General features: G+C 41.8%; 1 protein-coding gene across 1 annotated transcript in view; it reads right to left on the reverse strand.

Annotated features, from left to right (window-relative positions):
• Positions 1-23,958, reverse strand: part of LOC138267136 (polycystin-1-like protein 2) — an 835,832-nt gene that overhangs the window by 546,926 nt on the left and 264,948 nt on the right. Inside the window, exons 11-12 of the mRNA XM_069215990.1 lie at positions 16,610-16,817; positions 16,133-16,250 (exon numbers count right to left, since the gene is read on the reverse strand). Coding sequence (XP_069072091.1) covers positions 16,133-16,250; positions 16,610-16,817 — 326 coding nt within the window. The remainder of the gene's footprint in view (positions 1-16,132; positions 16,251-16,609; positions 16,818-23,958) is intronic.

The following is a 23,958-nucleotide window of genomic DNA, read 5'->3' on the forward strand; positions in this document are numbered from 1 at the left end:
CAATACTTTAATGTGAATAATATTATGTAATATTAAAGTCAAAATGTAAGACAGGATGATATAGTTTGGTTTAATTCTCAATCCAAATCCAGATGGACAGTGGCCCCCTCAGCTGTGTGTTGTTACAATACTGGTCAGTAATTGCAAGTTAAAAATTAATTAAATGTAATTAAAGAAGTGTAAAGTACTAGAATGCTCTTCTAGTTTTTTTTGTATACTTGAACAACATTTGTAATAGCAGCATGCAGTCTTCTGAAAAAAGATACAGGTGCATAAAGAGTGTAGGACCCAGAAACGTTATAAGAACTTGTTACTTGCTCAACTAATCTCATTGAAAGATGCTGCCACTCATTTAGCAGATTTACACAACCTACAAGGGCCTTATCACAGTGTAATTTGAAACATTAATATAGCTTTTGTTGGAAATGACAGTCTTTTGCATGGTAAGGCACTTTTGCTCTCTGTTTCAAACATGTTGAAATTGGTATGTACCTTATTAGCACATTTAATTCACTTGTTTCAGGCAAAACACAATTGCTAGCATACAGTACCACCTGTACCCAGGGCCTGCACATTCAATTGCACTATTTGGCTGCTACACTCATTGGGCTACCCACTAAAGTAGCACCTTAAAACATGTATCCAGGCTGACCCCTGTAGTCTTGTGTGGAGTTTTAAACTGTCATTCGGAGCTGGCAAATTAAATCTATTGCCAGGCCTAAACCTTCATTTTTAATACTCATAAATAACACCAAGATAGGCCTTTAAACTCCATTGGGCAGAGTGAACAGTAATTAAAAATAGAACATGTATATTTAATGTTTTACTTGCTATGGTAGTGAAAAACCTCCAAAGTTGTTTTTCACTGTGGCAAGTCTGGCTCTACGTGTGGTTAGCACTAGTTTACACTATTACATTTAGCAAGCACTAAATTCAGTTTGGGAAAAGCTACACAAATATTTCAAGGGCTCATCTTAATGGCAACTTAAAATTAAATTTAAATGATCATGTTGGAGCTTACAATATTATTTTTGGAAAATTTACTTTTAGTAAGTTGTCATTTTCCTGTGTAAAACCAAAAGGCTTTCCTTCCAGTGTCCAGATGTCAACTGACCCCTGTTGGCTTCCTTGTGGTGAGATATGTATTGCTCCCTGAAAGTTGAAAAAGGGCTCTGGATGTGGTGAGGGAGTCTCCTCCCTTGATAGGATGGACTGGGTGCCCCTCCTGAGCTTCAAGATGCCCACTCTGTCACTGCTAGATGAAGCTTACACCTAGGGCTTCTTTCATTGTGTCTCACTAGTGAGGCTTGCTCCAAACCCAGTGACAGAGAAGGAACTGACCAGAAATGATTTAGGGGATTGACAGAAGATTGCCCTCTCCCCACAGGCTGACACTGGTCATCAATGTGGACTACACAGATTCACTGCCCTGCTGTCTGAAGCACAATAATTGGACCTTCTTGTCTTAAACACAGGACCCCAGAGGTGTCCCTAAAGGTCAGATGGCTGACCTCCTGTCTGAACTACAGGGACACAACAACCTTCCAAAGCCCTCTTTCCCTGTAACATTCCAGCTGACTAGTTCCAACTGGATCTGCCCTGGACCCTGCCGCTGCCATCTGCTGGGATGAGTCTTAACTCCGAAGAGGTACCCCTTTTGTCCTGGATCCTTGCCTGGTATTAGAGTGTATTCCTCCTGTCCCCTTACTGCAACAAGAGGGACTTTGAATTTTGTTGCCAGTTTTCTGCCTGGGGAACTGACAGAGACCAGGGTTGCTGTCAAAGCCACAGCCATTGGCGTAGAATCACAGGTAGGACTTTGACTGCATGGAGCTTTTCCACAGCAGATCACTGCCCCCAAACTCTGCTTCAAATCCAGCTTGTAGCTTGCCCGACTAGTCTACAATCACTTTTTATTTATAAAAGTTTCTAAGTCAGCAGGTAAACTTTCCATCAGGATAAACTTGAATCTGAATAGTGATCAATCGCAGTTGACCTTAGCTTTTGACTTTGACCCGGTCTACCATGCCCAAAAAACGTATGGCTGGCAGTTTACATTTTTGCCGCTATTTGTAATTTAAACTTTAAACATTTCTAGCTCGGATTCTACCTTTTGGAGTTTTTAGAATTTTGGTGTCATGTTATTTATGAAAATAATCTTTATTTGATCTAAACCGGTTTCAGATTTTTCTCATTATGTTATTACTTAATTACTCATAGAGTAAATACTTTACTCATTTGCTCTAAATTAAGCCTGGCTGTTTTGTGCCAGTCTACCAGAGGGGAAAGTATAAATGTATTTAGTGGCTTATGTGGTTCACCCTGACAAGGATTGTGATTATTATGTGAAGTCGTTTCTCACCCCCTCTAAATAATACTCCCATTTCTTACAGTTTTCAGCTGAGAGTATGTTGAGCTATCTTGGCTACCTAACTATCAGGGAACTGTAATTTGCCTGAAAAAAGTAATGTTGTTTTGTCCAGATTCAATCACTATCTTGAAGTTCTGCGAAATTTGGCTTCATTGGCAGAAAATGCCCATGCTGGGTGGGGGCAGAAGATGGCTCTGCCTTTAGCATATTTACCAGGCAGGTGCTACTCTTTAATCGTTTCAATAACCATACCCATAAGAAGCGTTCTGAAGAGTAAATCCATATGTAAAGTGATGGTGTCAACATGGAAACCTGTCAACATTACCTGACATAAGCTAAGATGTCTGAAAGGAGACTGTAAGTCCAAATAAACATGCCATGAGTGTATTATGCTCTTTTCAGTACATTGAACCTGGCTCCAACAGCACCCTCCAGTTCACTCAGGCTCGGCAATCACATTATGTTATGTTACACAGTTTTATGTAGAGCATATTTGCCAATTATTAGCCTCTTAGAGTATGGGTAATGAGGCACATCCACTCTTGCCTTGGTTTGAAGTATTTACTTTTGTTGTATAGACAATATCAACAGGACAACACTGGTACTGTCATGTAGGGTCTCATTATTCTAATGAGTCCACTGGATTTGAGCGGCAGAATCACCTGCAGTGTCAGGGACTGAGTCTCACCCACTACAGGTGACACCTGTTGGCCTAATCCAGGTTTTGCTCTGGGTAACTAGCAGTGCCTCATCTCTACCCAAGAGCCGGGATGATTGGGCAGTCGAGCGCATAACACAATTGATTCCTCAGGGAAATCGTGGTCACTCAGACCGCATCTGTTTCTCTCAGTTACATTAGTCTCACATATACAAGGGCAATAAGAGCAAGAGCCCTGTAGTCTACAGAAGCTGCTGCAGAAAAAAGTTAGGCAATCAGCATACAGTTGTGGTCATCTGGCTGCAACCTCCCTCTAACGTGTATGGGACAGAGAGGTGTTTTTATAATAAAACAGCTGATGTTCTAAGAAAAAGTACCCACATAAGGATGTGTATGTTTCTATGAACACCAGAGACAAAGTGTTACCACGTTTATCGGCAAGCTATCTTACTGCAGCCTTGAGAAAATCACAGAGTAGAAGAAATGTCTTGTTCAAGAAGGCAGTGCTGACCTAGGCAAAGAACAGCTAGATTGAAAGAAATAATATTGTTAAAATAATAAGTGAAGCTGAATAAAATATATCTAGGTTAAAGTGCACAGCGGTAGGCCTGGTTTGTTAAAATAACATGTATGAAGCTATAACTAAAATGGCTACACAACAGTACTCCAATTAGGGTAAAAATGGAAATGAGAAGTAAGCATTACATTCACATTGTTGATGCAAGTGCTTGAAAACATGTTGTGCATAGGCTCTCATTATCCTAATGAGGCTGCTGGATTTGGGCGGCAGAATCACTTGAATTGTGGGGAACTGAGTCCGATCCTATTCCATGTGACAACTGTTGGCCTAATCCGGTTTTCCGGCTGACTAGCAGTGCCTCACCTCGCCCAAGAGCAGGGGTAATTTGTGGAAACCGGATGCAAGACAGGAATTACTTCTCAGGGAAATTGTGTTGGATCAGATCTCATCCTTTTCTCACATTATATTAGTCTCACACATGCAAAGACAAACAGAGTTAAAAAAGGGTTCAATAAGGTTTATTGAATTAGCTGTATCTTAGATAAAATGGCATGAATTGCAATAACTAACATGATAAAACACTCTAGAAGCAAATGGTGACAAGAGTGAATCACAGGAAAAGTCAAATATATGTGGTTCCTACCTGTGCTTTGTTAGAGCACAGCATAATAAGCCCTTATCCGTCTGTTAGGTTCCCCCATGGGAAGACATCATCCCCAATACCTGAGCAAGGAAGCCTGTTGTCTAGAGAGACACCATCCCCATTTAGGTCAGGGAAATGGTAGTCTCAGCAAGCTGCTGTAGTGACAGCAATCACCAATCTGTATGCGGTCATGGTCATCTGGCTGGAATCTCCCTCTAACATGTGTGGGACAGAGAAGTGTTTTTATAAGAAAACAGCTGATGTTCTGAGGAAATGTCCCCACGTAAGAATGTGTATGTTTCAGTGAATGTTGGAGATGCAGTGTACCACTTTGCCGGCAACTCTATTGCGCTGCAACCCTGAGGAAAGCACAAAGTGAAAAGACTGTCTTACCAAAAACACAATGCTTTCCTAGGCGAAAGAACAACTAGATAAAGTACATAAAACAACACCGCAAATGTGGCCTATGCTAAAATAATAAAATGAATCTGAATAAAATGTAACTGGGTTAATGAGCACAAGTGGCAGGTCTAGTTGCTAAAATAACGTGTCTAAAAACATCACTAAAATGGCTCTGCAACACCCTCCTCTTGGTGGTTCAAAGGTGGTAAAAAACCTAGCATTAAAAATATAAAAGCAACTAAAAGCAATTCATAAAAGCATATAATATATATATATATATATATATATATATATATATATATATATATATATATATATATATATATACATATAAATATATATGAATGTAAATGATGACAAGTTAAAAGACACTTGAGCATATAAAAGTATTGAAAAGGGGTCAATAAAAAATGTGAACAGCTGCGCCAATAGAAACATATTTTAAAAGTCAGTCTCACTTTGAAAATCGCCAATTACATCCAGGACAATTGAAGGCAAGAAATGTTCCTCTTTGGCAGGTGGTATTTCAGCCATAGTAAAAAGCAACTTTTCTAATTTCTTGCCGATTAGTATGAAATAAGTGGCCTCCTTCTTAGCCATTATTTGTTGTTGTTGCATTAAATTAAATGTTGAAATGATGTCCCTTGGGCTAACGTGTTGCTTGGGAACACAACCTGCTTTCAGTGTTTGTAGTGTCCTGTCAGGGAGACCAGATCTTCTGGGCCTGCGCACGTTCCCAACATGTCCACCACTAGCCAGCTCCAAAGCTCCGATAGAAATATTACAGAGCCTGAGAGAGTCCAAGTGGGGGAAAAGGGGATTAAGTAGCGAACAGCTGGGAAGGAGACCTGTAGGAAGCAAAAGGTTAAACAACACAATATCAAGATATAATCACATTGAGTTTCATAAAAACTCTCTGTTGAATCTAGGGTTCAATGATACTCGGAGCATGAAATAACACTCATTGAATCTAGGGTTCAATGATACTTGGAACATGAAATAACACTCATTGAATCTAGGGTTCAATGATACTCGGAACATGCAATAACACTTAGGCCGAAGGAACAAGAATGGCCTAGAACTAGACTCTAACTAGGCCTCAAGTAATCTAGTTCCCTGGAAAAAATCAAGAATGGGTTAGTACAATGTTTCATATGAGCTTTACATGAAATGTCACATAATGTCTAGAAATACAAGAACCTTCTAGAATACTGTTTCAAAACAAACACTGCATTTTTAACATGAGGACAAGACAATCTGAAACATTCCCTAGAAAACAACTGGAATTGTACTAGGGACTTAATATGCACAAAGAACGTCACATTTTGAATTTATCATCTTCACAGGAAATCCATAGGCTCAGGATAAATGTGTGCACCTCAACAAACATTACACATCAAACTTTTTATTTGCCATGAAATGATCGCGCACACTGTTGCCGATCTGAACACCAAGTTTTACATGCGGGAAATGAATCGCGCTCACTGCCGATTCTAATAAGAATATGCAAATGCCATGAAATGATCCCGCAAGCCTTTGCCGATCTGAACACCAAGATTTACATGCGGTAAATGAATTGTGCTCACTGCCGATTCTAATAAGAATATGCAAATGCCATGAAATTATCGCGCAAGCCTTTGCCGATCTGAACACCAAGATTTACATGCAGTAAATAAATAACGCTCACTGCCGATTCCAACAAGAATATGCAAATGCCATGAAATGATCGCACAAGCCTTTGCCGATCTGAACACCAAGATTCACATGCGGTAAATGAATCGCGCTCACTGCTGATTCTAATAAGAATATGCAAATGCCATGAAATGATCGCACAAGCCTTTGCCGATCTGAACACCAAGATTCACATGCGGTAAATGAATCACGCTCACTGCTGATTCTAATAAGAATATGCAAATGCCATGAAATGATAACGCAAGCCTTTGCCGATCTGAACACCAAGATTTACATGCGGTAAATGAATCACGCTCACTGACGATTCTAATAAGAATATGCAAATGCCATGAAATGATGCCGCAAGCCTTTGCCGAGCTGAACACCAAGATTTACATGAGGTAAATGAATTGTGCTCACTGCCGATTCTAATAAGAATATGCAAATGCCATGAAATGATCACGCAAGCCTTTGCCAATCTGAACACCAAGATTTACATGCGGTAATTAAATCACGCTCACTGCAGATTACAACAAGAATATGCAAATGCCATGAAATGATTGCACAAGCCTTTGCCGATCTGAACACCAAGATTCACATGCCGTAAATGAATTGCGCTCACTGCTGATTCTAATAAGAATATGCAAATGCCATGAAATGATCACGCAAGCCTTTGCCGATCTGAACACCAAGATTTACATGCAGTAAATGAATCACGCTCACTGCCAATTCTAACAGGAATATGCAAATGCCATGAAATGATCGCACAAGCATTTGCCGATCTGAACACCAAGGATTATATGCGGTAAATGAATCGCGCTCACTGACGATTCTAATAAGAATATGCAAATGCCATGAAATGATTGCGCAAGCCTTTGCCGATCTGAACACCAAAATTTACATTAGAGCAATGATTCGCATACTCTGAAAGTTTCACGAGTAGGCCCAAAACTCATTTTAGAACAGGGTCAGGGGCCCAGCCCGACCTCCGTCTTACTACCCTGCTCAAAGATCACCAAGATAATACTGCGTAGGCCTGGAACGTCAAGGTAGGCCTCCGGAACAGGGGCTCAGGAAATTGCTGCTGCTCAGCACCGGGACTTCTGAATAGTGAGCACGTGGAGCTGGGCTGGCTTCCTTTTATAGAGTCTGGCCCAGCCCACAAACCACACCCAGTCATGCTGCAGGGAAAGCTTCTAGAAGGTCCTAGAAAGGGACCACACCCGGATACACTCTGTAAGCCTGCAGCAATACCTTGCAAATGAACATTATTTGCAAACATCATTAATAGTGGTTTCAAGGTAAAACTCTGCAATGCAAAAGGTTAACAAACTGCATATAAACACAATGCATGAATTATGCTCTTGCATAAAGACTGGATTTTTGCATTTTAGTCGCTCGTAGAGCGCGCACTGTCCTGATGTTGACATGTCCAACCTAACTGCATAATGGACCTTAGTTGGCTCTGTCCATGTTGTAAGGATGACATGTCGCGTTTCACTATGTCTATTGCAAAAGAAACAATGTAGTTTAAGGTGTATATGTGGTCGGACAAGGTGTTAATCCCATTATCTACAATGGCTAATGCCTTCTGTAAGTTTTCCTGATCTATTTGCCTTAAAAGGCAGCAACTTCTTGTTGGGAAAGTTTCCAAATTTCTTGTATACTGCATATAAGAAGCCCTTTTTACATTGTCATCTGGGGCCTAACAGGAAATCCTGTAAATCTGTATTATTAGACAGGAGACTGAGGTGTTCTTTAACAGCATCTAGTGAGGAACAATTTAACCATTGCTGGCATAATTTCCCCACACTGTATGTTGTTACTATACCCGAATGTTCTGATGGCAGATTGCGAGGGTCTGATCTATTCATTTTAAAACCCCCTATGGAGTTTACAAAATGTGCATGACAACCATTTGTGTCTACCGGCCACAATAACCAATCACCAGGGTGTGAAAGTGATGTGTTAAATGTTTCATTTTGGACCCACTCTTTGAGCTAATCTTCCGTTGCATTAATGTATTTTTGGCACTTATAACATTTAGCAGGGGCAGTTATACCGGGCGCATTCAATATACAGTAAGATATTCTAAATCAGACATCATAGATTCAACTGTTTTTACATCCCAATCATCAGAAACATCTTCAGGTGTCATTAAATCATTCATTGACAGTTCGAATACAAATGGTACCTAATCCCAAACAATCCCATCGGGAATTGATACAGCTGAAATGTTCACTAGATACAAGTCTCTGTGGACCTTATGGGAGGAAAAGTGTAGTTTTAGGACCTCATCCACCAGTTCATCTGTAGAGCGCTCAGGAAGGTAATGACCATTTATTAGTAAGGAAAAGACAATGACAAACCTAGTCCAAAGAAGGAAGGCAAGTACAGTTAATAAGAGTCACGGATAGTTCCATGGAGGAATGACATAGTTAATGTGAGCCAAATTATCATCTTACGTGCTCTTGACAGTTCTGTTGCAGAAAAGGCAGATGAGTCGGTTAAAGTGTCACTGACGTCAGCAAAATATCCAGAAGGATTTTGTGTAAAAACTGGAGCCGTGTTTGGAAGGGAAGAGCTGGCAGAAGTCTCCCTCAGTTATTGATAGTAAACTATACCATCCGTTTGTGTAGAATTTGTCTAGAATCGCTCAACGTTGTTGACATTACATATCGCAGTTAATTGGGACTATTGAGAGATCACTTCTTAACCTCCCCAAGCATTGCTGCTTAAAACCTTTAGAGGAACATACCAGTCTGTACTAGTCTGTAGTGAGAAGGATTCAAGTACCATATGGTGTAGCTTTACACTGTCAATGGAGACAAAGTGATTTTCTTTAGAACCAGGCAGCGGTGGTAGAATGGCAGTTCTGGTACTGTGTATTCCAAGTACTGGAACCAGTGCACAATAGGAAGGACTGAACTCCTTTTTCATGACAATCTTTTAACACACTGATCCCCAACTTTAGGACTCCAGCTGGTAGGTGTTATTGGTGCATCCCCTATCCTCAAGGAGGCGGCACTGACAGATGCATTGTCATCACGGAACAGTTGTAAGTCCTGTAAGACAGTGACATGTTCATTTATGTCAAAAGGTGTTTCTGCCGCCTCCGCACCAGGACTATCAAGATCTGGAACATACAATTGTGTTCCGAATAGGCATTCATATGAGGTACGCCCCGCCAGGGTTCTTCTGGGCAGAATATCAAGTGCTCTCTGGACTCTATATAGGTGATTAAGCCATCTATGACCCATGCCTAATACTCTGGCTGTTAAGGATTGCTTTCAATCTCGGTGTCTTCCCTCCACAGCACTATTTCTCTCGAGATAAAATGGAGACTAATAATACAGTTGTACCCCTAATGAAGCCATGGTGTCCCTGAAAGCCCTTGAGGCAAAAGCACGGCCATGGTCCGATTTGAAAGCTGCAACTGCATATGTGCTTATAGAGACCTGCAAATTTTTAACAACAGTTCGAGCGTCAGCTGAGCGATGTGGCCAAACCTGTAGAAATCTGGAGCATGAATCAACAGCGACTAAGATGTATTTGCATGCATTATCAGGTGGTCCAAGTACACACACTGTAAAGGTTTGTTGGACATTAGGAGAGGTGTCTGAGGTGGGCATTTGATGGTGGACCCTTTTATTTGCTGACAGATGTCAGAGCAAAAGACATACTGCTTGGTCTGTTTGTATAGACTTGGCCACCAGTAACCTGCTTATAACAATAAAACATTATCCGCCACGCCTGCATGGGCAGAAGCAACTTCAACTTGCCCTGCTTTGATCAACTCTGGTCTTTGATCTTTGTTTGGGATCACACGATCACCCAGCCCTGGTAATGTTACTAGGGCTGTACTGAGGATAGATATGTGGTATGAATATTTTGCAGGATATGCCTTTGGCATGGGCTTGCCATAAGCCGAAGCTTTCATGGCAGCCAGGGTTTCATCATCCAATTTTGCCCTAGAATGAGTTATTGCAGCCACAGAAGCCGTAGATACTCCTGACTTGGCTGCTTCATCAGCCAAGGCATTGCCAGTAACGTGTATTCCAAGAGGCTGATGTTTCAGGGTATGTACAACGTGCACATTGGGTAGCATTTTCTTCAAATCCACTACTTTCCCACATAGGAGTCTGTGTTTAATGGTGTTACCTTTTGAAGCACTGAACCCATTCTGGTGCCAGTAATGCGGATATTCATTGAAGGATGGGACACAATAGTACTAATCACAAACGATTAATGTTAACTGTTCTGGATCGATGTGTTCCAGTGTCATCACCAGAGCCTTGAGCTCTGCTAGTTGTGCAGTGCAGTCCACTAAGGTCTGCGTGTAAGTGTGATGTGGATGGAATTGACCATTTTTTATGTGGACACTCACGACCGTGCAAGCGGTGGAGTATTGGTGTTTTGTGCCTACTGAGGGTTGGGCTGAGCCATCAGTGTACATAATTGTTTGGTATTGTTCAATAGGCAATGTTTTTGTAGGAACAAGGTATTCAAGTTCATATTACAAAAATTCTTGAGTTTGTAATTTTGGGTAAAAAACAGTCAACATCAGTGGCCGTCAGAGACATTGCCTATTGAATCCAACATGGATTTAGTGCTTTTGTGTTAGGAATGCTAGCTTTGATGACAGCCTCAAGGGCTGGGATCGGAGATACGACAATACTATGTTATTCCTGGGCCAGAGGTCTCTCTTTAATGACAGCCATCTGAACAGGAGTGAGAATTTTCTCTGTGGGAGCAAAGTGTTGTTCTGCTGTAGAATATAAATGTAATTTGTATACAATATGAAAGGTCTCACCCTCATTGAATGTTACATAGGTGAAACCAATGGCACCAGCAATTACTCTGATGACCAAAAAGTGTTTAGCTGCAAGCATGTCTTGTTGCAATGCTCTGAGAATGCCTGTGTTCAACTGTCCAATATTTGCTTGAAAAGTCAGGACGTATTAAGTCATACAATTGTTTAATGCATTGTGCATAATCTGGAATGCATATTCTGCCAAAGATGAAAAAGACCAACAGTGACTGGAGCTTTTTGATAGTGTTTGGAGGTTGTAGTTGTGTGCATTTTTATAAATATTGGGCTGCTAGGCTCTTGTCTTCATTTGAAAATTTGTATCACAAAAACAGGACACTAAGGAATGCTATTTTTGTTTTTTTAAATTTTATTTATAGCCTAATTCTGCGAATCCCACAACAATGCGGACTACCCATCTTACCTGGTGCACAATGTCATTGTCCGCAAAGTTGATGTCATCTACGTAGGATGACCCCTCAGGGTCAATGTTGTGTAAAATTGAAGTAACACAAGCTGAAAATAGTCCTGAACTGTTCTTGCACCCTTGTGGGAGACTGCAATGATTTTTTCTGAGAGCCTAAAGCGCTGAAACTTGTTAAGTCTCTACTTTCAGGCACAACATTGTAGCAGAAAAATCTGTTGGAAATATCAAAGGTTGTTTCTATTTTTTGCACACTATAATGTTTAAAAGTGTTGTACTTTGTGCATTTTGTATGGCAAATGTGAGTGTATGACTATTTAAATGTCTGTAGTCTAAGACTATTCTATATGAATGGTCCGGTTTAGCTACAGGAACAATGGATTGTTCTTTGGTGAGACAGAGGGTTCAATTACACTCTGGTACTCTAGCTGTGTGAGGATTTCCCTCACAGGTGCTATAGCTTCATCCTTTATTGGATGCTGAGGTTGAGGTTGGGGTTGAGATCTAATTTGTATTATATGATAGACACTGCGATATAACGAGGGTGCCTGTGCCTTAGCCCAATCAATGGCATAAGCTCTCTGGGAACAATGGACGAGAAAGAAGGTTCAATTACCTCTTCCCCATATGGGAGATTAAGGACAAATTCTGGTTGCCAATCCTTTTTGGCCAGAAAATATCATAAATGGTAACAACGCAATCCCAAAAGATGGTGTCTATTGTGCACTCAATGCATCCTTCTAATTATAATTTATACACCCTGTCAGGTGTGGAGGCATGTCCGCAGTCTCAACTTGTAGGAAGTCATCAGTTGCTTTCACCTCCAGATACTCTTGAAGATTCCAGCTAAATATTGTGACCTCTTCCACACTGTCTAGCAGTGCCAGTGCCCACTTCTTGTTCTTCAGTAAAGCTCTCATCCTGAGTGGCATGTCGTATAGCAATCACTGCCATTTTTTTCTTTTTAAATTGGAGTTTTTGTTGGGGAAGTTTCTCTTCTTTCTTAACAGAAAGTTCAGATAAGCATTAAGTCCTTTCTCAGTTTCACATATTCAGTTTGCTGCTCTGACCACACAGCTGTCTCACTGCTTTTATCCGGTGAGTCCTCAAATGAATGAGATTTGTGTGTATCAGTATATTGATATCTGTCAGACAATTTTATAATATTTCTATTTCTAAGATTATAGTGATTTTGAGGGGTCTCAGATTGCGGATATTCTTCCCTTTCTTTTTTAGCCCCTAATTCATCTTGAATTTGTTTTGACACCTCCGGAAGATTGGCAAGTGTTGATGTACTGTGTGCTATAGTTTGGAGCATGGCAAATACCATGTCCCAAGTATTGCAGTTATCTATTGTGGGAACGATATCAAATGGCAAGCACACAGTGAGAATTCTATGTTTATCTTGAGGTCCCATATGGGGAACAACTGTTTCAAGTGCATTTATTTTTTGAGCAAACCAGAACGGAATCTCCTTCATTCGAGTGGGTACTTTACCCATGATCGAATGTACAGTCGCAGGGGTGATGCCTGGCATGACTACATGTGGTTGCGCTGGGGCAGCATGTGCAGGGTTAGTATTTAATGTGTCAGCATTACAAACTGTACTAACAGTCTGTATATTGCTGTAAGCTCAGCAAATCAGGATGAGTACATAAGTTTGAAAAAAGTCTCTGCATCATTTTGACAAATATGCAAGCCACAATACCCTTCTGCAGGGCATCATTTATAAGCATTGACTACGAACAAAGTATCCAGGAATGCAGTTATGAATTGAAAGGTCTAAAACGTCAATGTTGATGGTTTTTGGGACTTGTGCATTTAAAAGGATTTGTTGATAAAATCAACAAACCCTCTATTTTATGAATCTCATTCTGAAATTGGTTGCTGCAGCACAGGAAAGTAATCAACTTTCATTATTTGTTCTCATTGTTAATAAAGTCAGTATATCGCTGGAAGACTTCCATTGGTATACCAAGAATAGACACCTCACTTGCTTCAATGCTAGTTCACAGTGGTTAGGGCATATAAATAATTCATAATGAGTAATTAGTGATGAGATGTCAAACGTGGATGCCAATTTCTTCAGGGAATCTGTGAACACATCCAGGTGATTGAACCTAGGCTATCAGCCACCAACTAAAAACCACACACTTAGGAAATTCTATCTGGGATGAAAACTAGCCTAGCACCATTCAACTGATGAAAGTGTGTCTATATCTCTACATCTTGTAGCATCCTTCTTAGCCTGGGTACCCGCAAATTACTACGCCACACACAGAGTGAATATTGCACATCTTTTTTCTTCTGTGAGTAACTGCGAACTCAACATTCTAAACCAAGCTTTCATCGCATTCTTCTCTAACACCTTTGTCACACTTCTACGGAGTCCGTTCGGAGCCAAAAGGGTTCTGTCATAAAGTTTGCACAGCACTACACATCTGTGAGCAGAAGCCTAGCATGATTTAAAGACCTACTGTCACCTCATAAAAAGTAATATTACTAATAGGTGCTAGCAGTCAATTCTGGCATAAACTATGAATGAAACGTCTTAGATATGAAACAAGATCTAGATAAAATGTACTCGTTGGAAGGCTGTCCCTTACATTAACATTGACAATGTTGGTATGATATTGGTGTTGTATGACCCTCCAAATTGACTGGTTGTCTCTTTCTTGAGATGAGACCCTTTTGAACAATCACATTCCGAGAATTTTTTATTCCGGAAAGCAAGTGATTTAAATATTCTCTCATTTCGGTTTCAAGAGAGCAGAGTATTTTTTATCCTTGTCATTGTCCTACAATGTCCTTTTCCTCATGACATAAAATATATTTCCATCTTTTCATTTACAAAGAATGGCAGAAACCCAAAATAATCTCTTTATCTTGGGGTCATTGTTAATGAATAAGACTTGATAAAAGTCCTCATCCTCACTCTTGAATTGTACATCTCATAGCTCATTGCAGATTCCCAGTTTCTGACACTAGAAAACAGCATTGCAGTGAATGACATCATGCCACAAATTTGTCACACACAAACTTCTTAAAAAAGACAACTGAGGATTTATTTGTAACAAATTCACAATGCAACAATAACACTGCTTTATAACTATCGCTCTCTAATTGGTCAAGTGCACCCTAGGAAAGTAACAGGTCTCATTATATGTTATCATTGCTATTACATTTCACATTTTCAAAGGAAGACTCAGTGAGACTGAGAAGCAGACACCTCAGTCATATTCATATGAGTTTGAAATTAAATAGGAATCAATACTTCATATTAGGTGAGATATACTGAAAACTGCTAGTTCAAACCTGATCAAAGAATGTATTTGGGTGAAGTAGAGACTTCATGTACTTTTGATGTATTAGCCACTAGAGTGGCTCCCTTTTCCAGCATGGTCCTACTTAAAGTTTTTTTTTTTTTTAACGAAGATGTCATCATTGGAGAGGCTCATGGCAGCTCACAGGAATGGGTTGCTGTTGCAAAGGGACCTCCGTTTGGTTGGTCACCCCCATTTTCATGTTTTTGGGATTCTCCTGTAGTAATCATGACCTTTAACACTGGGAAAGTTAATCCTGTGCCCTGTGTGGTCTGACCCCTAAAGCATGTCAAAATTGGCTTAAATCCAGATTGGTACATTTTACTTTCCTGTAAGGGCAGAGTACATGCTGCAGAAATTCACTCCTGGTATGGAAAGTTAAATGCCTCTTCTGGAAGTAAACACCTATTGTGCCATGCACAACAATGGCACAAGAGGCCTAGCTCATGTAGCCTGAATGCAGCAGCTAAAACCTTGCTGTCCAGACCTGTCAAAATCACCCTTTCGAAAAGTAGAAAACCTGATTTAAATATAAAGTAATTCATCCCTAATCACACCCTGCTGTCCACAAGGTAGGGTGCATATTAGTCAAGAATGAAACGTGTATGAATGAAATGTGTTAGAAATGGCATTCCCCCCATGATTAGGCCCAAAATGACATTTGTCACTGGGCAGGCTGTAGTTGGCACACAGGAAAGTCAAACACTTGGCCTGTACCAGATACAAATTTAATTGAAAGACTTATTTTTATATTTAATAAGAATGTAATCTAATGGTAACACCTGACTCTTATTAAATATGTTGGCAATGTCAATTTTATAAAGTTACATTTACCCTGCCTGTACCTGCTGGAAGCTAATTTGTATTAGCCCTCCAGCAACTTCTTAGCCTGCACTTGACTTGAAATAGGTGTGAAAGAGGTATGAAACGTTCCTCCAGTTGTTTCTTGTGTAACACTGGGGGTGTTATACAAAAGCATCCAGAAGCCTAATAAATCATTTTTGAGAGCAAAGCAACTCTTTCCGAGTTTCTAAAAACAGATGAGCATTGTCTTGTTTAACATTTTTATGTATTGTTCCCTAGTTAAGCTGTTTTGCTTGAATTACTATCTTATAAACATGTTTGGAAATAATTCAGTGTAAACCATAAGTCTATAAAGGTATTGCATATAACTATTCCATTATGCCATTCTTCTACACATTATTTCCTTACAACAGCATCTCCGGTACAATCAGTATCACATACAATGATGCAGTTTTTGCACGTGTGTCTGTCATTAGTTTTTTTTTTAAATAACAGATTTATCTCACCTTCTTAGGGAAATTGTTGTCTATGTACCAGTGGAACTTGGCTCCAGTGCATTTTTCACAAGTGACACTGAATGACATGTCTTCATGGATGCTAACAGGTTTGCAGTTTTTTTCACACCTGAAAGAAAGTTTTCATATAGTTTATTCTTATGACATATGATAGGGACACATTTTGAGGCAGGGCTGTGCTCTTTTAGGAAAATAGAAAAAAGTCTAGTGCAGCCTTGATATAGCAAAACTATGTGGTCCATAATTCAAAGCAAGAATAGATATAAAGACAGGAATATTTAAGAGATGAACTGCACCTGTTAATTTAATGATTTATTTAAGAGATGAACTGCACCTGTTAATTTAATGATTTGCTGACCTAATAGTGTGTGCATCCCAAACTTTTTAACAAAAAAATATTCAGAAAGGAAAAAATGTTCTAGAGTCAACTGTATTGGAATTAAGCAAAGTGAATACAGAGTCACACACCTGATTTGTAGGGGCAGATGATGTTTGGTAGTCACATATAGACATTGCTCATCATGTATGAATTCCTTCCCATTGCTTCTCACCACAACCTTCATGGTCACTGCTGTGTTTGGAGGAGGCAAGCATTCTGCAGGGATCTTCAGCTCAGGGGAGTTTGGCAGGATGCGATGCTGATACACACATTCACTCCACTTTGGCCAACAAGACCCTAAAGACAGAATATAGATCATATTAAAAGATTCCGAGTCCCAGTAAAGGATTGTGGAGGAGGCTCTCACAACAATGTACTCAAACTGCAACTGTACACATGCAAATTAGCAGGATCCAGGGTCAGGCAGATCGATAAAAGAAAGGGAGACATTCTGGTAGTCCAATGTGCTTTTTTTAGCTATGATAAGTAAAGGTAATAAACCCAGTTAATTCCTAGTTAACCTAAACATGGAGACGTGTCTGTGCAATTAACAAGAGCCCTAACTAAAAACTTTCTGATGTCAGTTGTGAAATGTTGCACAATACAGCAATATTTGCTCATATCAAATTGGAGTGTGACAATTATTGTGTATTTCTTGTTTTGCTGTAAAAAAATGCCAATTTATAAGTGCCAGAAGATGGGGCAATTTGGGATAAAAAATCAAGAACTGGTATGGAACAACTTGAGATATTCACACAATATGGGTTTTGTAAGAGAAAGGCCATACTGATACATTTTCCTTTCTTTAGTAATCTTGATTGCTCACATTTGTTTCAGGTTAACATTGGTGACAGTAATTTAAATTCCCAAAGGATATACAGAATAATGAGAAAATTAAGTTTTCAATTTAAAGTGGTCTTTTGGAAGAGTCAAGTCTCATCGTTCACCACAAGCCTTGTCCTCATTTTGACTGGATGTGTTTGCACTGTATTTTTAAGTGGATGCACTGTAGCAATTTTTTAAAGACAGAATTGTATAATTGTGTTAACTTGTCAATTTGTGTCTGGTCATTGACGTTTATGCACAGGCCAGTGCGTTGACCTTATTCTTAGAGAGTTTTAATTTGCTAGAAAACAATGGTTAATTCAGGGGTGTGTCAGTTAGCATAACTTAGCTGCACCAGGGTGCACTCACACTCACTCATGATATGCTGCTGCAGAAAAGTGCATGCTTATTTTAGATGTGCATGTGCCTTTCTTTATTTCAGAAAATCAGCAAAAATACAGCGTATGCCATTCTCGGCCTCATCGCAAATGTCTAATAATTTGTTCTCCTCTCTGGAGGAAAGGTTGTGTTTGTGTGACAAGTTCAAGTTCACTCAGCTGAGCTCTACTGGTAGTTGAACAAGTTATCCTATTCCTGTGTTTCATAAACTATGATTTCATCTTCTTAATACTTAAAACTTGTACTGTTTTAAACAATAAAATGTTTTGTGAGGTAGGGTGTTGTACTAAATAATAAATGTAATAGCTGTTGTAGGAAGTTGGCTCGGTACATACTATCTCAAAGTGAGAGATAGTGTGCACAGAGTCCAAGGGTTCCCCTTAGAGGTTGACAGTGGCAAAATTAGATGATATTATTGCTCTATTTTGTGGTAATCTGGTCGAGCAGTAGGCTTATCAGAGGGTATTGTTAAGCATATGTTGTACACACACAGGCAATAAATGAGAACACACACTCAAGACTTAACTCCAGGCCAATAGGTTTTTATATAGAAAAATATAATTTTCTTAATTTAGTTTAGAACCACAAGTACAGAAATTGTAAGGTACTTGGCATAGGTAAATATGGAACTTTGAATTAAAACAGTAATTTACACAGTTTTGGCAAAAATGGCAATAAGCTATTTTAAAAGTAGACACTGCAAAAATCAACAGTTCCTGGGGGAGGTAAGTATTGATTAGTTTTTCAGGTAAGTAAAGCACTTACAAGTTCGGTCTCTTGGACATAGGCAGCCCACCGTTGGGGGTTCAAGTCAACCTCAGACACCCGGCACAAGCAACACAGGGCCGGTCAGGTACAGAGGTCAAATTAGGGCTAAAATAGCATAGGTGCCTATGTAGACAGGGGATGCTCCGGTTCCAGTCTGCTGGCAGGTAAGTGCCTGCGTCCTCGGGGAGCAGACCAGGGGGGTTTAGTAGAGCACTGGGGTGGGTCCCAAGTAGGCACACAAAGCACACCCTCAGCAGCACAGGGGCAGACAGGTGCAGTGGGCAAACAAGTTGTCGGGTTTGTAGTTGAAATCAATGGAGAGACCCCGGGTCACTCTGGTGAATCAAGCAGGGCAGAGGGGGGCTTCCTGGGCCAGCCACCAGCTGGGCAAGGATGAGGGCTGCTTGTTGGTCACTCCTGCACCGGTAGTTGGTTTCTCTCGGGCCTGGGGGCTGCGGGCTTCTTCCAGGCATCGGTTCTTTGTTACCGGGCAGTTGCAGTCAGGGGGAGCCTCTGGATTCTCCCTGCAGGCGTCATTGTGGGGGTGCAGGGAAGTCATGTTAGGGTGTCCACATTGTGGGAGTCACCTGGGGATCCTCTCTGCAGTGTTGGTTCTTCTGGACACGAGCCGGGTGCGTTGGGTGCAGAATGTTGGGGACTCACGCTTCTGGAGTGAGACTGGAGTCCCTTTTAAGATGGTTTCTTTGTTGCTGTTTTGGACAGAGCCACTGTCCACTGGGGTTTCTTGGTCCTTTGGTTGCAGGGCAGTCCTTTGAGTCCTAAGAAGTTACTGGTCCTGCTGGATACATCGCTGTGCAGGTTCTTTGAGTCTGGAGATAGGCCAGTAGGGCTGGGGCCAAATCAGTTGTCGTCTCCGCCGTCTCTGCGGGGCTTTCAGGTCAGCAGTCCTTCTTGTTGTTGTAGGTTGTCAGGAATCTGGTTTCTTGGTTATAGGGTCACATCTAAATACTCAATTTGTCAGGGGGGCATTAGCCAATGACTACTGTCCTTGAGGGTGGCAACACCCTCTTTTTGCCTCCTCCCTGTGGGGGTGAGGGCACATCCCTAATCCTATTGGGGGGAATCCTCCAAAACAAGATGGAGGATTTCGTAAGGCAGATGTCACCTCAGCTCAGGGCACCGTAGGGGCTGTCCTGACTGGAGGGTGACTCCTCCTTGTTTTTCTCAATATCTCCTCCAGACTTGCCGCCAAAAGTGGGATCTGTGTCCATGAGGGGGACAGGGAGGCGGCATCTCCATTAGCTGAAGTGCCCTGGGGTGCTGTGACACCAGGTTTCAGCCTTTGAGGCTCACCGCCAGGTGTACAGTTGCTAAAGGGGGAGGTGTGAAGCATGTCCACCCAGTACAGTCTTTGTTCCTGGCCACAGAGGGACAAAGGCACTCACCCCATGTGGCCGGAAACCCGTCTGGATGTGGCAGAATGGCAGAAACTGGTCAGCCTAGCACTAGTAGTTGGACTGGTATACAGGGGGCATCACTGAGATGCCTTCTGTGTGCATTTCTCAATAAATCCCACACTGGCATCAGTGTGGCTTTATTGTACTGAGACATTTGATACCAAATTTCCCTGTATTCAGTGTAGCCTTTATGGAACTGTAGAGTTTGTGTTTGACAAACTCCCAGACCATATACTCCTTATGGCCACCCTGCACTTACAATGTCTAAGAATTGGCTTGGACACTGTAGGGGCATAGTGCTCATGCAACTATGCCCTCACCTGTGGTAGAGTGCACCCTGCCTTAGGGCTGTAAGGCCTGCTAGAGGGGTTACCTATGCCACAGGAAGCGGGTTGTGGGCATGGCACACTGAGGCGAGTGTCATGTTGACTTATTTTTTTTCTCCCCACCAGCACACACAAGCTGTGAGGCAGTGTGCATGTGCTGAGTGAGGGGTCCTTAGGGTGGTATAATACATGCTGCAGCCCTTAGTGACCTTCCCTGTCCAGAGGGCCCTTGGTAGCAGGGGTACCATTTACAAGGGACTGTGTGTCAGGGCTGTGCAAATTGTGGAAACAAAGATACAGTTTAGGGAACGAACACTGGTGCTGAGGCCTGGTTAGCAGGGTCCCAGCCCCCTTTCAAGCATAACTAGCATCAACAAAAGGCAAAAGGCTAGGGTGTAACCATGCCAGCTGAGGCATTTTCCTACAGCTGTCATAAATGAAACATGTTTAATCCAACACAGCTACATAACATCATACTATGAAAATGTTTTGCTTTCCTTCCTGAAACATTATAGAAAACGTGTTATTTTGAAGGAAAACCAGTTGTTCTGCAAAGATCTTTTGAACTTTCTTGGGAGATGAACTCTATCTCAGTCTGTGTTGCAGATTTATTTAGATACTTATAATTATGCTAATTATTTTCATATATAAATTACTTTTTTGCTTTCAGTAATGTCATTTTTTTTAGTAAACTCATAAGGTTTTTAAGGTTAAAATGTTGTCATTTACAGTTTTTATTAATAATCTTGGACTAAGTCTGTGAAGCACTCAGACAGTCCCACTCCCGCCTAATGATGTCGCGCCGCACCGCGCGGCGCGAGCCGAGCGTTCGGCACAAGCCGCGCGTTCGGCTCGGGCCGCGCTTCGCGTCTTTAAGACGCGGCGCGCCCCGAGCCTTTCCTGCACCCTACGAGGCCCCGGGGCTTACTTGGGGCCTCGCGCTGCTCTCTCCCTCCGTCTTTTTGGGGTCTCCTGACCCCTCTTACCTGTTTGGGCTCCTTTTCTTCTTTTTCTGTCTTCTTCCTTTTTTGGGTCTGTTTCTTACTCTGTCCTTTATGTCTTTTCCCCTTCCCAGGTTACCCTTGTCTTCCCAGCATTCCTCCTTCCCTATTCTCTATGGTTTCTGCTCCAGTCTATTCTATCTACTTTTCCCTATCCAAGATGGTGTCCTTTTTCTTCCTGTGGGTCACTTTCTGTTTTATGGTATTTAAGGGTGGTGTTTTCTTTTCCTCTTTGCGCTGCAACACTCTCTGTTTCAGTTAGTGTCCTCGCTCCTGATTTCCTAGCCTTTGGCTCTGGATTTCGCCATTTCTGTGTTATTACGTCAGTTCCTTTGATTCCTGTTCCTCTGTTCTTGTTCCAGGAATCCTCTGCGAATCTTCTTGGAGGTTTTTTCCTCTTCTTCTGAAGGGGTTTTTTCCCTCTGGCGCTACTTTCTCACGGTCACGGTCTGTCCTTGGCGTTTCCTTTGCCTACAGCACCGTGGCTACCAGAAAGAGTCGCCCCTTTTTGGGCCAAAGTCGAACTCTCAAGATCCACGCCTCAAGATCTGCAAACTCCAGGCGCAAGCAGCACGTGAGTCGTGACAGATTGCAGCGCCTAACCATCCCGACGTCTTCTAACACCATGGAAGACACTGTGGTAGCTGCTGCGGATCCGGATCAAGCTCTGCTAACTACAATTCAGCAACAAGCTCAAGAATTACAGCAACTACGCAGTGAGAATGCTGCGCTGCGACAGGCTTTGGCTTTCCGCAGTGGTGATGTCCCGACGCTCTCCGCCTCTACCCATCGTTTTTCGGGTGAACCAACCAAGCTGCGTGAGTTCCTTGATTCCTTAACAGTGTACTTCGCCTTCCGACCCACCCAATTCTCCCATGACAGAACAAAGGTGGGTTATCTCATCAGTGCCTTATCTGGTCCTGCCTTGGCCTGGGCAACCCCGATGGTATCATCTAACGATCCGGTATTGTCGGATTATTCCGCCTTTGTGAACCGCTTCAAGCTGATGTTTAGTCGTCCGGGATTGGAGGCTTCAGCGGAAGAGGCCTTATGCGATATTCATCAAGGTTCACAAGATGTCCTTCAATATATTACACGCTTTCGTCAACTAGCGGCAGAGACCACCTGGGTGGAACGTACTTTGGTGACTTTGTTTCGTAGAGGACTCAAAGAAGAAATCAAAGACGAACTAGTACATTCCACCAGAGTGGAAGATCTTCGTGGCCTGATGGATCAAGCCCTCTCCATCGAGTATCGCCTTCAGGAACGGAGAGCAGAGAAGAGAAAGAACAGAGGGTCTTTTCAACCAAGCACCTCACGAGTTTTTCCGCATCGTTCTGAGGAACCTCGCCCTCCTGTCAGAGACACCGAAGGAGAACCCATGCAGGTGGATACAACTCGAGGCCCTCTCTCCGCTAGCGAACGAGAAGATAGACGAAAGAAGGGTTTGTGTTTATACTGCGGTTCTGCCGGCCACATACTGCGTACCTGTCCAGTACGTCCATCAAGGCCATCGGGAAACGCCGCTTCCCGTCCTCTGTAAGAAGGGAGGGGACGGGATTAGCAGCTATACCTTCCATCAGTTCTTTCAATGACAATACCACATCCTTGTTCATTTTACCAGTAATGTTACAATTACCTGATGGCCGTCAAGAGAAGACTATGGCACTACTAGATTGTGGAGCTAGTGGTATTTATATGGATAAGAAGTGGGCCACCACTCAACAAGTCCCTATACAACCTAAGGAGATTCCAGAACAAGTACACACGGTGGATGGATCTTTGATATCATCGGGTCCAGTAGATACAACTACCCTGATGCTGAATCTACAGATCAGGAACCATCAGGAACACATCTCCTTTGATCTTATAACTTCCCCCAACCATACCATCATTCTTGGAATCCCGTGGTTCATCAGACATAATCCATATGTGAACTGGGCTACCCGGACGGTTTCCTTGTCTTCACAGTTCTGTCACGAGCACTGTTTTGCTTCAGACAAGTATTGGTCGCCTAAGAGATCAATAATCACGGAGGGTACTACCGGTTCGACCATAAATACAGTCCAAGGAGTTCCTGAACACTATTTGGAATTTCAAGATGTCTTCCAAAAACCTTCCAAACCTGTGTTACCTCCACATCGAGATTACGATTGTGCTATTCCCTTGGAACCTGGCACTATCGTTCCTTTTGGCAGGATGTATTCCCTCACGGAAACTGAAAAGGAAGTACTAAAGGAGTATTTGGATGAAAATATTCAAAGTGGTCTTATTGTTCCATCGTCTTCTCCGGCCGGGGCTCCTCTCTTTTTCGTACCCAAGAAGACAAAGGATCTTCGCCCTTGCCTGGATTTTCGAGGCCTGAATAAAATAACTATTAAAGATCGTTATCCTTTGCCTCTCATAAGGGACATTTTAGAGGCAGTCAGAGGGGCCCAACGGTTTACCAAACTAGATCTACGGGGAGCCTATCACCTCTTACGCATTAAAGAAGGAGATGAGTGGAAAACGGCCTTTAGGACTCCATTTGGTCACTTTGAATACAGGGTAATGCCTTTCGGTCTTACTAATGCCCCGGCAATCTTTCAGAGATTTATGGACTCAGTATTCTCGGATCTCCTGAATCAGACAGTTGTAATCTACCTTGATGATATTCTTATTTATTCCAGAAATCCCGAACTCCATTCTTCCCATGTGAAAC

The sequence above is a fragment of the Pleurodeles waltl genome, chromosome 12 (assembly GCF_031143425.1).
Source record: "Pleurodeles waltl isolate 20211129_DDA chromosome 12, aPleWal1.hap1.20221129, whole genome shotgun sequence".
Lineage (NCBI taxonomy): Eukaryota > Metazoa > Chordata > Amphibia > Caudata > Salamandridae > Pleurodeles > Pleurodeles waltl.